This window comes from Buceros rhinoceros, unplaced genomic scaffold (assembly GCF_000710305.1).
Source record: "Buceros rhinoceros silvestris isolate BGI_N320 unplaced genomic scaffold, ASM71030v1 scaffold10604, whole genome shotgun sequence".
Taxonomy (NCBI): domain Eukaryota; kingdom Metazoa; phylum Chordata; class Aves; order Bucerotiformes; family Bucerotidae; genus Buceros; species Buceros rhinoceros.
This window is the reverse complement of record NW_010406492.1, coordinates 28,623-45,036: the sequence shown is the minus strand read 5'-3', so window position 1 is coordinate 45,036 and position 16,414 is coordinate 28,623. Positions and strand designations below refer to the sequence as shown.

The window sequence follows — 16,414 nt, the reverse complement described above, 5'->3', positions numbered from 1 at the left end:
AGACCAAGAGCCATTCCTGACAGTTTCTCAAAGTTTTTATCAGGAGAACATGCTTTACATGGTAACATAAGCAAACGACTGCTACGCATTTCCAAACAGCTGCTCTGGCATCCGAACAATGGAGAGCACGTACCTGGCCTTTCGAGCAGACTTTCTGTTGTATTTCTGGTCTGCGTCCAAAAAGTGCAGATTACACACATACAGAGAAGATAGTTTCAAGATAGTAGATGTATTTTTTCCTTAAGAAACTTACAGGTCAGGACAGAATAGGATGAAAGGAAGAATTTAAAGCAGAGAACAGACATTCAAGAACTCTCGACCTTATTCAGCACGGAAAAACTGAGCAATAGGCATGTGATCCTCCAGTTTACTCCTCTGATAGGTAACATATGACTTCTGTAATCAAACCCGTCCTATCCTGAGTATATTTATGTCTTATGCAGTACTTTTTTAAAGAGAATCACAGCCTGTAAGAAAGAAAAATTGGAAGATTTTTTTTATTTTCCTGTGAAATTGTAGAGCTATGTGTTACCTGTATCGCAGGCTCCTCTTCTGGCTCCTGTATATTGAAGACAGTTGCAGCACTGTCTGCTCCCAGCAATCGACGAGCCATTTTCTCCTCATATGTTAACCTCTGAACAAATACAAAAGGGGAATGAGGAGGAGGGAAAAGGAGAAAGAGAAGTTCTTATTTTTCACTAAGAGCTACAAGGCAGTTAGACAGTAAGCGATGCTTCAAATAAGTTAATAGAAGAGAGCAGCAATATGTTTGTAACAGAAATTTTCTACTGCAGTTTGTAATGCATTTTTTTTGCATTACAAGTGGCTCTTCTGGCTTAATCAACACTTGCCCTGACTCTGCCATTTGTTTCCATCCTCTTGCCAGGAACTTGGGCGGGAATGAGCAATAGGAACTGCTTAAATTGGCATGGCCATCAAAAAAGTGCATGTCAAATTATCCCAAATCTTATTCCTAGTCGTTTTGCTCAATTTTTACATTAGAACCATACGGCAGAAAACTCTGCCAAAAATGCTACGGAGATACTATACCACTTCATTTTTTTTGTCAAAAATATGACAGCTTTATGGAAAAATATATTCTTTAAAGATTTTTATTTCTCCTTATACTTACTCTTTTTGGATTGAAGGAGATTGCTTATAAAAGACAATTTACATTCATAAGGTAAAGCAAGTTAAAAGAAAATCTGAAGTGTATAAATCAACGGTTTCATCATTTTTCCTTCTATGGCCAATAGCACATTTCATGCACTTAAACACTTGCTTACAAATCAATATTGCAAAAAAATGCCAGTGAATGAAAGGCAAAGCCATTACATCTGAAATGCCTCATTTATCAACAAAAAAAAAGAGAAAAAGAATGGAAATTGTAAAAATTGCATCTACCTAATGCTTTAATTAAAAAAAGAAAAATAATTTAAAAGATGTCATATTGTCACTAAACCAGCGAGGCTGAAATTCATGAAAACTAGGTACCAATCTTGGCTTTCCTTCTCTTAAATTTATTTTGTGATCACTCCAAGTGCCTACAGCCATGACTACACAAACAGAATCACCCAAGACAGCAATCTGCAAGGCAAAAGCCTCAAGGCAAGTGCAAAACCAGAGTTTACTTGGTTCAAGCTTCCACATCATCTGATCACAGTTGGTGGGGTTTTTTGTTGTTTTTTTTTTTTTCCCCTGCAGGCCCCATCATCTTTTTCATTTGTCCAGGCCAAACATCTCCATTACTTTCCAAAACAGGCACTGACAGTCAAGCTGTTCATGTGTCCACCTCTTTTGAAAAAATGTAAACTTATACACTAGAAGAGTGATTTTGCTTAACTGCTGGAGAACAAACTCTACACAGTCAATGGAGAAAGGTAAATACAGAAGCACTGGACACTCTGAACATTTCCCACTTCACTCCACGGACCTTATTAAGAGCCAGAATCTGGCAGCCATGGAGTAGACAGCGTGACTCAATAGGCTGTCTTGAACTACAGCACCATAGTCAACATCTCAGACATGGGAGCAAACAGCAAATTTCTGAGCATGATCCTGAGAAACCTAAAACACGCTACCTTTCAGTGACATAAAGGTATCCCAAGACATTCAGATGCTTTTGAAAACACTTCCTTGACAAACCAGGGTTAAGAGGCAACATTTTAAAAATTACATTCCCTTTAAAAGAGATTCCTGCTTCAAAGACATTTAAATCAATGCCTTAATAACTGTAATCAAGTCTTCAGAACGTTGTTTCTCATCAAACCCGAACAAGAAAAATTTGATACTTTATCTTTAATGCATACCTTAGAATGCACAAAAGTTAATGGAGAACTTTGTGGCTGTGCATTTAAATTTTTTTGATACACTTGCCCATTTTACCTCATTTCTTGACTCCTCAAGGAGATCATTAATTCTTGATAAAGTATGTCAGTTAGTTCTACAGGTTGTTCTTATACTACTGGCCAAAAAAGTCCCAAAACTGCAGGATCTAATGATGCCTGATTCCTAATGGGTTTGTTTCTCATGATGAAATGCCTTGTCCTTCTCTGATGTCCAGTTACCCCCTATTCTTTGTCCCTGCTGTCCAGCAGCTGAACAAAATGTAGAGTGAGCCTGGAGTGATCGAGAGTTACACACATGCTTTCTGGCCAGCCACCCAGTGATGAACAGTCAAAAGCAAATAGTTTCTGAAGCTGAAAAAGCCATTGAGGTACAGACTGTCCAAGCTTCTTATACGATTTCATCATCTTTGAGACCTCTGTTGCTTTGTTAAGTCCAAATAAAGTTGTCCCACAGGTGAAGGAATGATAGGCCAAAATGTACACTATCATTCCTTATGGGAATGCAGCTCTGGAAACGATATTTAAAAGAATAAATGCATAAAATATAAAAATAGTCTATACACAATTATCTTATATGCAGTGTATCTGAGAAACCACCCTTGATGACCACTCCCATTGCCCTGGGTATTTTATGTTCTTATACCGGTTGTCCATTGTTCAAAAGGTCTTCCTTGAAGCGAAGTTTTCTTTCCAGATCCTGAATTACAGCATCTTTTGACCCTTGAATCTCTTCATCTGATGCTATCCTAGCAGTTCTGCCTGTTTTCTTGGGAAATCCCCTGCAAAATGGTACAGGAAAACACATGAGCTTTCCTGAAAACATTGGTATTTAGAAATTTATCTGGAACCTCTGCTATTAGTGAAGAAAATGAAACAAATAGTGTCTTTGAAATTAGAGGTCCAGCATCTTTCTTACTATGCTATCATCCCTTCTAACTCACATCACTGATTAAATGGTTAAGTTTAAGGACAAAGTTGAAACTATTTGTGAATAGTTTGTTTGTGAATTAGTTAAAACAGGACTCAGGGTAGTGTAAGAGTAGCTGTAAATTCACACACTCAGAGAGGAAACTGATGAGCAATGACAATAAAGCAAAGTGAGAGGAAACATGAAAAAGAAAGCATGACTAGATAAGCAGGGATGGACGATAAGCTAGGCTCCTGTGAAGTACCAGAGGGATAAAGATCAGAAAGATGTAAAACAAGGCAGTTAATTATTAATTTCCTATATTATTTATTAACTAATTCCTTGTTACAGCTTTGCAATACACAATGCATAACCTCATGTTTATTCTTCATATCTCTGTGAACACATACCCGGAAGGCAACATGTAAACGTTGATTCTGAAAAAAGAGCCATTCACAGAGTCTAGGTTACCCTGGCAGAAAGAAAAAATCATCCCTGCAAAGCAGGGAAAAACTCGGCATCAGGTTTTTACAGAGGAATAGCAACCACGTAGCAGTTTGCATTCAGAGAGCCAAGCTATTCCTCATAGCAGCCTACCAGTCCTGATTGCACTTCCAGGATGTCTCGCTCCCATTTTCTAGAATGGCACAGGAATTTCCAGTCATTTCCAACACTTTTCAGTAATGTTACGATGGCTCTACTGCTGGAAATACCTAACAATAATCATTTCCACTGGAGATCAGCTGTTCTTACACATTTGTGAAGAAATCAACATTGCTATCGGTATTTTAAACTTGTGGCACACCCCACTTCTCCAGTGAAGTCACACATTACTGTTTAAAACACCAGTACTGATTCAATATTAGTTTTGCACTGATTTCTTTTTTTTTTTAACTTCAACAATTTACCAGGGCTCAGCCCATTACAAGGGAATGACTTATGCAAAACATGGAATTGATCCAGATAAACTGACAAACTCACAGGTGACAGAAATGGGAAAAAAAAAAAAATCAGACTAGCATATAAGAGGTAAACTTCTTTCCGATACACAACTTAATAACAATTACCAGCACCAAAATGTTAAACAAGAATCACATGGAGCTAACAAATTTTCTTGGATATTGTTTGGTACTATGTTTCTATAATATGGCTGGAGAAACTCCATTCCTCAGTGGTAATTCTTTCAATGGTAATTTTTAGATTAAAGTGAAACAATCACATATGCTGTCAATACCCAGAATGGAATTAAGGAAAGGTGGAGAAGGCAATAATTGGAAACATTTCTGTCTAAATTCCTAAAACATTTACTGAGAGTAAATTTAAAATGGGAAAATGGTGAAGTTCTTGTAAAAAAAGAACTGTATCTTCACATTAAATCACAGCAGAAGAGTAGACATTTGCCTCATATCGCAAAAAGCCAGAGAACAACAACCTCCACCCTAGAAATATTCAGCCATTAGCTAGAGATCTTCTCAGTCACCAGGCAGAGTAATTCCCTCAGCATTTGTCTGGGGATCTTCTCAGTCACAAGTAACAAAGAAAATCACTCTGTTCTGGGAAGAAGTCAGCAAAACTATCCCATCTACAGGGACACAAGAGAATGCCAAGAGGGTAAGGTCTCTTCAAGAGAGAGAAGCTTCAATAATTCAAGAAAAGTGGAGGTAGTAAATGTAAAGGAAGATATGGAATGAAAATGAACAGGAGAAGGTAGGAAGAGGGGATCAGAAGGTAATGCGCCTTAGAAGGCTGGACCGGCTGCTGGAAGGTTAGTGGAAAGGTGTCATCTGCCTCACAGTCTTTGCCTTCATCTTCCAGACCCTTAAGCAACACAGCCCAGCACTGCCATGGAACTGTTTAGATAAGGATGCATATACACACACAAATCTGGTCAACTTCAAGGCAGCAAATTTCAAATTCAGCCTCAAGCTGAGGAAACCCTGTGCCAGCTTTTAATGGAGACATGCATCCTACCCTGAAAATTTCAAGTGATACATTAAGAAACACAGTTTTTCTTTCACATTCTTCCAATGATAAAAAGAGTATCGGCAGGAAAAGGCTGCTTATGCTTGGCGCTCAACAGACTGTAAAAGTAAAATGTAAAAAAAAAGTAAAAGTAAAACTTTACCAAAGAAAGTCACAACAGGGCATGAAGAGAGGGATGGGCTAAGTGCTCTGGAGTGGATTTCAAGCAACGAGTTAAAGCATTTTCTGAAGCATTATCACATCTCTCTGAAAACAAAAACCCCTAAGCAAACACAGCCAGTTTTAAAAGGAGGAGGAGTATCAACAGAATCACAGGTCAGTAAGTTCAATGTCCATACGAAATGTAATAAAACAATACTACAGTCCATTTCAAAACAATGTAGGGTAATAAGGAAGTGAAAATTGAATCGTATCAAACCTCGAATTTCTCCTTCTGTCAGGCTGAAGGGCATGCAGATAAGGGCAAAAAGAAGAAACTTTGATACACTTCAGTTTATGGCTTCTGAGTAAGCCCTCAGGAGGTGCAGAAAGTTCCCTAGTAAATCAGGGAAACGGAGTCTGGCTGAGATTTCTGTTATATAGCTGCATAACTGTCTGGAAAAGCTGATCAGTGACTAGCTACGTTCTTTCTTTTTTCTATCAGACTGGAAGAATATAGACCAATGAGGTGTTCCAAAGGTATCCTAAGCTCAGTACTTAGCATTTCAGTCTTATCAGCTGGAACAGTGAAACAGAAAGCACGTTTCTAAACCTGAGTGATGACACTGAACTTGCAGAGGTTGCAACTCGCAGGTAATAACTGGCAAGTACAATAATCATAATTAGTCTAGAGGTGATCTAATGATGATGAAACTCAGGAAAAATGTTCAAAACATGACAGCAACACAAATGGAAAATTAGCATTACCACATTAGCAGCTCTCAAGAATTTGCGAGATTAAAACTTGGACAATAACCATTATTTCAAAAAGGAAAAGAAATACAATTCTGGGACACATTAGCACAAGACATGAAACCTCATTGTTTTCCTTTATTTCTTGCCGTCGGTCACTGAATCCGGTTTTACCACTGCACTTCAAGAAAAATACAGCAAACTGGAAAGTTTTAGAACAGGAAAACTGTTAGATGGATTTAAAAGCATAGCTTTTGTGACAAGCTATGTCACACACACAAATCTTGTTTATTTAGTCAGGAAACGAGGAGAATATCTGAAGACAGACAGGTAAATCAAACATAAAACATCAGAAAATAGCTGTCATTCAATGATTATCCCTGTTCATTGAGACTGATAAGCAGAAAACAAGTTGAAGAACAACAGGCCTGGTTTAAACAAAAACAACATACAACTCTCCTTTCTCCACCCTTCAGCAGTGACAGTTAAACACTGGAACAAGTCAAGTAGGGAAGCCAAGGAATTTTATTTAAGAACAGGGTATGCAAGTATTTAAAAAATGGCCTGGGGGTCCCTGGTAGCTTTTAACAGGAGAGACAGATGCCCTAACAGCTTTCCAGATCTCTGATTATGTCCCAGAACATCCTGAGCTTTGCACAGTGGGTGTGGAGGTGTCATCCAAGACCTGCCTTGAAAAATAGATTCTTGTCTCTTTATATACATTTACAAATAAATATTTAAGCAAGGAAGTGCTTAAATAGATTGGTTAAAATAATATAACTATAAAAAAGAGCATCAGTCAAAATTTATTCAGATGCATTCAGAAAAACTCTCTCTTTCAGGACTATTTTTGGTCCCAATTTAAAAAGAGGTGCATGAGGAAATGTAATTCTTCCTGCAGATGCTCTATTTCCACCCCTCTCTAGAATCTTTCTTTCTCTACATAGACACACTTTAAAATACGTATATAAATATATATATCCACACACACACATTCATATCCACACACCAAGTTAGCTCTTAAGACACACATTCTCCAGATGAATTTCAAAACGGCTACAAGGCAACAGCAGCAAATTGAAGGTCCTTGGAAAATCTGCCCTCTGAAGCGCAGATCCATTCAGACTGAGAGACGTCAAGACAGCCTGGCAGCAAAGTTTCTTCCTCTGCTTTTTGCAAATATTTTTCACATTCTTAATTGGACCCATTAGGTTCCTAAAATAGCTGTCCTCCTTAGTGACTCATCGGTTTACTTCTGATCTTTTCTGAGGGACAGTATCAAACAAAACATTCTGCCAATTCAGTTATGTGTTTGTAAGTTTGTTCTCTGCCTGATGCAAGTTTCAGAGTACATTGTGAGTATTAAGGTAGCAGGGGGTAGCTGGAGAAGGCACCTTTCAAGATACTGACACCTTAATCTCAAGCACACAATCACCACCACAAACTTGCAAAGAAACTAGCAGCCTTTGAGAGCTGGGCTGCAATCCACACAGGTTTTAAACACCTCCGAAACACGCGTCACTTAAGTCGCTAAGGGCTCGAATACAGGCACAGATAAAAGCACACAAGCCTGAACTCTTTTGGTCAGAAAGGGCGCCACAAACCTGCCAAAACTCCAGTAATCTCAGTTCACACAGAGATTTTTGACAGCAAAGGTTTTTGCAACATCGGCTTGGCTCTCCTTAGTTTTGAATGTTTGCCCTAACATTTGTTTAGACAGAAGGCCAAACCAGCAGTACTTTTCATGTTTTAATTACACAGAGTGCACGCTGGATGCGATTCCCTCTCTTCCTATTTACCTTTTACAGTGTAAACAAGGGCAACAGGCTGGCTGTTGTTATCCTTCCAAGAACAAATTCCTGTTTGCAGCCAACATGGCTAAGTTTCACAGAAATCCAAATCAATTCTCTGGTACTGAGGTAATGAACAGTAACTTGATTTTTCCCTTAGAACTAAAGCCTTCCAAAAATACAGCTAATTCCTGCCCACTGAACATTTTTCACTTACTGTAAGAACAAAGTTACTACAAGCACTGTAACAGAGCACAAACTTTGAAGCTGCAGCTGCCTATTAAGAGCATTAGTCTGATCTTGTCATACATACTGTGGAGACCAGGAGTCAGATCTGTTCAGTAATGTGATGTTACACGCATCCGATCTAAGGGAATGCCTGAGGCACGGACCTGACTAAGGATGACTTGCACTAAATGAAACAATTGAACTTTGGTTACCTTTATTTCTACCACCCAAGAATAGGTTGTGAAACTGTAGGGGGGGGGGGTGAGGAAGAAAAAAATCATGCCTCAGCATTGGATAGGACCAAGACTGATACTGATATGTCTGCCCCCCAAAAGAGAGGTTTGAAAACGATGGGGGGGGGGGGGGGTGAGGAAGAAAAAAATCATGCCTCAGCATTGGATAGGACCAAGACTGATACTGATATGATCATGTATCTCTGAGCAAGTCTGATCCTTCTTAATGGTTAGATAACACAGAACCAACTCGCCTACAAACAGTATGCCTACCACCAAAAATTCGTTTTTCCAAGGCTTATCTTTAAAAAAATGCATTTTTACTCACTAAAAGAATTACTTTTTCATTCTCCTGTTCAGTTCCTTCCCCACCTGAGCAAGTTATGCCTCTGCCTCATGCTGCACTGGTTACCATAGACACAGAAGTGCCATTTGCTTTTCAAAATATGTACATATCTTTGAATATGAATTTTAAAAAATACTTCCTGTTTTGTAACGAATAATCTTATCTCCATTTCTGATTGTTACCAGCATTATGCTAGAACTGATGGTCGAGAAGAAATCACTAAAGCACTGACTGCTCCTGAATGCAGAAAAGGCTGGTACAGTCCTCTTAGTCCTGAAATCCTGAGAACAGGTGACTGCTAGAAGCATGTGAAGAAAAACCTATAGTGCACTGAGAAAAGGTAATTAAAGTAAAAATGTAAAATATTAACCTTTACTCCAGCTGACGAAATGCTGCTGATTAAGGTGTCAGCAACTATCGAGCCTGGCTTTTACATTCACAGACATTACTGTGGCATTTGTATCTGCTTATATAATTAAAAATTTAAATCCTCTGAAGAAAGTATATGCAGACCAAAAAAAGCTGCAAAGCAATGCTGCAAATAGCCTCTCTCTTCAGCAGAGAAGTCCATGTACTGATTCTCTTAGTTAAGTCCCCTTGTCATAACATTCTTAAGTGTCTGCAAATACCATTTAGAAAAAGAACTGGATAAAAATGAATGTTAAGATACATCACGTCACTTATTTTGGTTATTGTCTGTTTGTCTCCACGTTAGTTCCTTGATCTTTTGAGCATTTTTGATTAGATCTGAGGAATGACCTGGATTGGAAAGTTCAAGTGGAACAAACACGCATTCATCACGCTGCAAAAAGCTGATATAGATCCTATTTTATGCTATTCATGCGTGTGTACATAATAAAAAGGTGTTAACGTTGTGCAAAAATAAAGCCCCCAAAATGGGCTGTTTCTTAGCATAATCACCCAGAAGTGATCCGACAGCACCAATAAACCACTCTGGAGTTGGTTTAAGCCACAAGTAGCATCCAAGCCACAGGAAAAGGTGCTACAACACAATAAATCAAGAAACTTTAAAAAAAAAATGGACTAATGAACAGGAACAATAGCTTAAGAAAATTGGGAGTTGGAAATGAATGCATGCCCTAATATTAGCTGGAACTTTTCCAGTTACAGAAATACTTGTCTTCAGATAGATTTTCTTAAGATCCAGGGATAACTGCAGGTATGACTCAACGGGCAGCATACAGAGATGAGGTGAGATCCCTCAGAAGCAAGAAAACAGCCTGACCTTTCTCCTCAGATTCATCACCAAGGTACTTCCGCCTACATATCGCTATTTTCACATCAATCACACTGTAGGTAACCTCCATTTTTTTACAGTTGTGACAGACATGCGGAAATGGGAAAAGTAAAGGTCCAGTCCACGTAGGACAGCAATACGATTTACTCTAAAATGAAAGCTGCCATTTTTACTGGGAGACTGTTGAAAGGTTTTAAATAAAAAGATGGAGCAGTGTAGCTTTTCCTCAGCTTTTCCACCATCACTGCTATAACATAAGGTTTACTACAATATCTGCTTCAGTGCTACGCGAGACAGAATTCAATGGACACGTTACAGTACACAGATGCAAAAACAGACCAGCAGCTGAGTCAAAAGGGGAAAACAGTGCAGATCTCTCTCTAATGTTGCTATTCTCGTGATTCCCACAGAATCTCCTTTAAGATTTGAATTGAAGGTTCTAAAGATTGTTAAAACAGCAGTTAAATTTCTTATGCAAAGTGATAAAAGCAGCTTATTTATTTAGCTTTTACAAGATACTTTAGACAATCTTGTCTTTAAAACAACGTTCTCTTCTCCACTTTCTATTCTTTTCCACAAAATAGTAAAACTAGAATCACGTTCATTCACCAATTCTGTAGAGTCAGGTGTTTATTTTTTTTGATATATTTGTAACTAAGGTACTCTTACTGAAGATATCTACTTTAAGAAAAAGTCAAAGAAAAAATGTCTACTTTAAAGTAATTTTTAAAGTTGCTTTCAAAAGGATAGATATATAGCTGACACTACAAGTTTTTTATACTTAGAGATTCCATTTCTCCAGGTTGGATGACTTCACACCTTTTTGAAGCAGGATTTTTATTATCTGGTTCTTCAGGTCCCTTCCAACGTGGTATTTTATGATTATTTAAATAGTCACTAAATCTTTCTCATGGGATTAATTTTGCTTTCACAAATGCTCATGTAAACTTATCAACGTGTGTGTGTGCTTACCTAGAATATGTAAGTATACTAAATTCTTTTCATACAGATGTAATTTGGGTTTTTTCTATCAACAATGAAGACCAAATTCTAGCTTCTACAGATTTAACTGTGGACAGACCCCCTCAATTCTAGGTTTCTATCAAATTAACCTGGCTTCCTGCAAGTCTTTTGTAACCAAAACCTAACCTGAGTCCAACACATCCACCCACTCTAGAGTTTTCTTAAGGAAAAGAAAGAAGGATCTGAGATTTTTCAAGAACTGTATCCAACAAGCTCAACCCAGCCAAATTTTACCTCAGAAATAACCGGTAAGTGTTCAGAATTCCCCTAAGTACTTAATTAGCTATGCAGCACTTCTGTTTAATAACACTATGCTCTGGCAACACACAAATTTATCAAATTAGTCCCATTAATAAAAAAAAAATATTACTCCCAAAGTTTGTTCAGCTAACACCACCTTAGTCACAGCTTAAAAATGAGTGTCACTGCGAAGTGTCAGATTACTGGAAAGATAAGATATATTTTATTCAATGGAAACATTTACCACAGAATTATTGCACATAAATGCTTAAAATATTTAAAAGTGAATTACTAGACACTAACAACACAAAGCTGCTTTCCATATTTCAGATGCCTAAACAAAATGTAGCCAACTCACAAGTAGCTTTTCTCATGATTCAGGCAAGGCTGTAAGTCTACGTGTTGTTAAAAAACAAACAAAAAACCCCCGACTCCAAGCAAACAAGAAGACCCAAATGCAATGTTTCCAAATCTATCGACTGAAAAGAATATTCATTTGATCAAACTGGTTTAAACAATGCTGTCATTTCCACAGGATCTCACGCTCCAAACCCAAGGAAAAGGTCAACCTTTAGCTGAAACATTAGCGTGGTGTTTACTGCAAGCGGGCTCACAGAGTACAGGGGTGGAAGACAGAGTTAGAAATATTTTGACTGACTTCTTACCTAACAAGAGGGAGAACACTTCCTTGGATCAGTTTAAGAGGAACAAAGATGATACATACACTGCAAAGGAAATGCCTGGATGGAGAGAAGGTCTGACTTCATGACAAGAAATGAAGACTGTTAGTTTCTATACAACAATGTGTCTTGCATTTTACAGAAAACTTCACTGATGCTGCCTTTGACCATCTCAAAAAATAATTACCTCCACCTGCAATCTTTCTTTACTTTAATTTTGCTTCTACCACAAAAGCAATCTGAAGAAAATACGAAAGATGCCTGCCAAGTACTGATTCTGAGCAGATAGTAATGAAAGTAGTAATGTGGTAATGAAAAAATAATTGAAACATATGAAAAATTAAAAATATATCAAGATGCATAACTCACAAAAAATAGTCTGCAAATTTTCTTACTGCACCAAAAAGTGTTTTTTAGTAATTACAAGAGACTCTGACAAGGCTAAATATTTATTGTTTTCTTACAGATATTTGCTAGGAGTGTCACAGTACCCATGCATGGGAGAGAAAAGAATAGAAAAGCATGGTAAAAAGACCATAAAAATATGTGGATTATCAAGCCTGAAGCACACACACAAAAAGACAAGGCAAGAGAACGGATCCGTGAAAGCACTGGAAGCAGAAAGCAGAACTATTTTAAGAGCATTTTGTCTGCTACAGGCACTTGATATGAAAATGTTGAAGAATCTAAATGCAATGACAGGTCCACTGATGTTAAAATATACTAATAAATCACAAAGTTATTGCCTAAAGCGGAAATCCTACCACTTCAGACACTGTATTTGGAGTCTCTAGAAAAAAAAGTACTTCCTTTCTACGAAAGATATTTCAAACTCTGCATAGTTCACTTTCAGCAACCCACGATCACATTCTCAGTATCACCACTACATGACAGATAAAGATGCAGAGACAAAGCTAAGTGGCTTGACTAGCATTTTAGACACTGAGCTGCAGCAAAACTTTGAATGCTCCAGTTCCTTCCTCAGACTGGGTGTCAGGAAACAGTGTCACCCTTTTCAATCAACAGATCTTGGAGAGCATAGAGTACATGGTGAGACTACAGGCTGAGGTTATGGAATACAGTGAGTGACTCAAAACCTACAACGTCTCAGAAAGCCAAATGTGTTAAAGAAAAGAGGATTTGTGAGGATGGAGCAAAAGACAAGAGAAAAGAAGCAAAAAGTGAAAGTGGAGGGGGAAAAACTGATAAAAACTGGAAAAAAAAAAAAAAGAATTATACCATGAAGCAAAAGAGACCAAAAGTGGGGGGGAAGAGAGGCAATAGGATGAATTTCTCAGGAGTGGTATGAGAATGCTGGAAAACAGAATGATTTGCTCAGCAAAACACACCAGACATTAGTAACCTATACAGCAAAATGAAAAAGGTGAGGCCAGGGTAAAACTGGCATCATAGATACATAACAACACTTTTTTTCTCTTTCTTTTTTGCATCAGGCAGTACATCTTTTACCATGTCTTATTGTTATAACTCAGATGACAACCGCTCACTGTGTATCTATATAGATAAATTATACACACATACATTCAGCATGGTTAACACGATCCAGCTCCCATCTGGACTGCATTTCCTGAGGGAAAGCAGGCCAAACGGCCAACCCCTCACCCTTAGCTCAGAGACAGAGGCTGCTGCCTTGTCCGGGGGTAGACACATCATCATGTGCACGTCCAGACCACTGCCGGGCTTGGGGAAGTGAGGGACATGGGGAAGGGGAAAGAATCCTTGCGGAGATGCTTCTCTCTCCAGAGATGGAAGGGATTGAGGAGGAACAGAGCTCACGCCTCAAGTGAGAACATGTGTGCATGAACGTAGCACAACAGGGAAACAGGACATAGCAGAGGTTCAAGCTGCTGCTGTCACCCTCATAGCACACAGGAGAGAACTTGAAAGAGAATCTAGTTCCTATCCAGAAGTACAGAAACATTACTAGAGCCTTTCCTGGAAAATCAGGGGTAATGTCAGGTGTCTGTCGGCTGTGCTTACCTGTCAACCTGTCAGCAAATGAATCATGCAGCTTTCAGCAGTCAATATCAATAGATAAACTCAGCCAGAGCAAAGGACACAGTAAGACACAAATTCACAACTCTTATGAGTTCGAGGGCAAACTGTACTATTTATTCATTTTTCTCCTAAATCTGTTTTACGGCCAGACTTCATAATGAGCCATATGACAGAAATCAAGATAAAGAAATGCTTTTTAAAGCATATACATGATTTATTACTTTGATATGTCTGCTTTCTTCCTTCTCTTCCTTTTCATATCTTTGGACTGAAATAACAGAAGTTCCCACCGCAACGTTATGTAGCTGAGCAAGTCACCTAGATACCGTAGATATGTTTAGACAAACTTCTAGGCAAAGTTATAAATAAGCCTTGGATACAGCTCTTCTCATTTTTGTTCCTCAGCATGTCTCTTTGTTCTCCAAGGATGGAATGAGAGTCTAGTGCCAGTGGAAAGACAAACTGATCTATGATGGGAGCCGACATGCTCCAAAATACTATTTTGGCCTTTAGAGAAGACAAAAGGGGAAAACAAGTATGCAGAGTTGTTAGAGGGAGGGATTCTGTTTGGTTTTATGTGCTGCTTTTCTAAATCCCCTCCTAAACCCTTTTCCAAACTTCCTTGGAACAAAAACTCTAGCCAAAAGTCAATATTTTATTATCACTACTTTGCTGTCAAATGTATACTTTAATACCTTATACTTTAAGTATCACAAATCTATAGGGACTTCTCAACAACGGTCTCTTGATATTTCTCTACCTACAGATGTAACAGGAACATGGAATGCAGATATCACCGATTATTACCATGTGCCTTTAAAAGAACTGGTCATAAGAAGGGTTTTTTTGGATCTCCTTCCACCACCTGGGGCATGCCTTTTGCTGTGCTTTCATATTTTCATCAACTTCAATTTAAAACTTTAGCTTTTCTTCTTTTGTGTTCCTACTATAGGATTCTTTCACTCCTGTGAGGGTTAGAATATCATACCCTGTCTCTAGCCAGAGGCATTTGCAAATAGTTCATGTATCTGTCCCTCTCAGATAGCAGGTAACAGCAAAGGACCCTAGTGAAGTATAAAATGAAGCAAAAGCAATAATCTTCAGTACACTCAAGATACTCATTAGCTGATACTTACGGAGGAGTCACTCCTTTTGGGAGGCCTAATGCGTTGACAGAAATGGGTGGTGGCTGGGACGGCAGCATGGAGCTGAGAAAAGCTGCTGGAGACTGTCCGGAATTAGGAAATCTGGGAGTTGGAGATACGCTATGGGAAGGTGAAGAAAGTGAAGGAAGAGGAGGGGGTGGAGGAGGTGGAAGTGGAAAGGAATCACACACAGGATATGTTGTGGTTGGACTAAAGACAGGTGGAGGTGGGGGCGGAGGCGATGGAGAAGAAGGAGACCAGGCATACTCCCCTTCTGGAGTAAACTGCTGAGAGAAAGGGGGAACAGGCATTCTCCCAAACTGTTTCTGAGAAGCAGTTGGAGACATAGGAGAAGGAAGGCTGGATGTAGATGATCCTGAAGATGGAGTTACATAACCTGAAGCAGGGCTGATGTTCTGAGCAGCAATGAATTGCTTAGGCCGAGCATAGTTGAAGGAGCTGGAAGACTGCATGGTTGGGGAAGTGTGAGAGTTAAGAATACTCATTGGCACAGGGGAGGTGACAGGCTGGCTAGACTCAAGCTCCTGGAAGGAGGGGGGAGGAGGAAAGGAAGGAGAAGAGGGAGGGTGCTGATGATGATCAGGTTGCTGTTGGCGATGATACCACTGGCCACTTTCTTGCTCCAGACGAATTTGGTTCTGCAGCTGCTGTATTTTTATAGGGTCACTGTAGGAAGGAAAAACAGACAAAAACATCATCAGATATGTAGCGCTGGTTGGGGAGGAAGAAAAAGTTCCACTGATCTACGGTCTAGGAAAATCAGACAGCAGAGAAAGTTCTTGAATAATCCTATTTCTTCAGAGCTAAAACCTTGTTACAAAGCTCTGGTTTTTGAGCTCAAGAAGGGGGAAAAAAATATGTGCGTAATAGAATTTAACAGAACCTTCAATTCTTAGAAAAGGTAAATTATAAGACGGGCTTAGGATATTTTAAAAGAGCAATCCATATACGTAATGCTAAAAATGTTGAAGTCCTTAGCAAGGTTTCTAGCTCTGTTTCAATAAGCCTCAGATATTTACACAGAGACAACTTCAGCTTTGACTTCTGCTGTAGCTTCCGTGGGCTGACCAGACCGACCTAATTACTGCTATGCTTTTAATGAGGTACTTGGAGACAAGGACCAACTTCTGTGTTAGAACCATCTATGATTCTGTAGACGAGCGTAGAAGACTTCCAAGGAACGTTTGTTACCTAAGGAAATGGTGAACTGAGCTTCCACATGTCTTTAGTCCCACTTTTTTTCCTAGACTTTTACTCTTAACTGTAGGTCCTTAGACATATCTTAGATACTGAATACAGTTC

The 16,414-nt window shown here is 38.8% G+C and overlaps 1 protein-coding gene across 1 annotated transcript in view; it reads right to left on the bottom strand.

The window, feature by feature from the left end:
• Nucleotides 1–15,772, bottom strand: part of PALLD (palladin, cytoskeletal associated protein) — a 36,615-nt gene extending 20,843 nt beyond the window's left edge. The window contains exons 1-3 of the mRNA XM_010134109.1: nucleotides 15,083–15,772; nucleotides 2,992–3,127; nucleotides 533–634 (exon numbers count right to left, since the gene is read on the bottom strand). Coding sequence (XP_010132411.1) covers nucleotides 533–634; nucleotides 2,992–3,127; nucleotides 15,083–15,597 — 753 coding nt within the window. The 5' untranslated portion in view covers nucleotides 15,598–15,772. The remainder of the gene's footprint in view (nucleotides 1–532; nucleotides 635–2,991; nucleotides 3,128–15,082) is intronic.
• Between the last annotated feature and the right edge of the window lie 642 nt (nucleotides 15,773–16,414).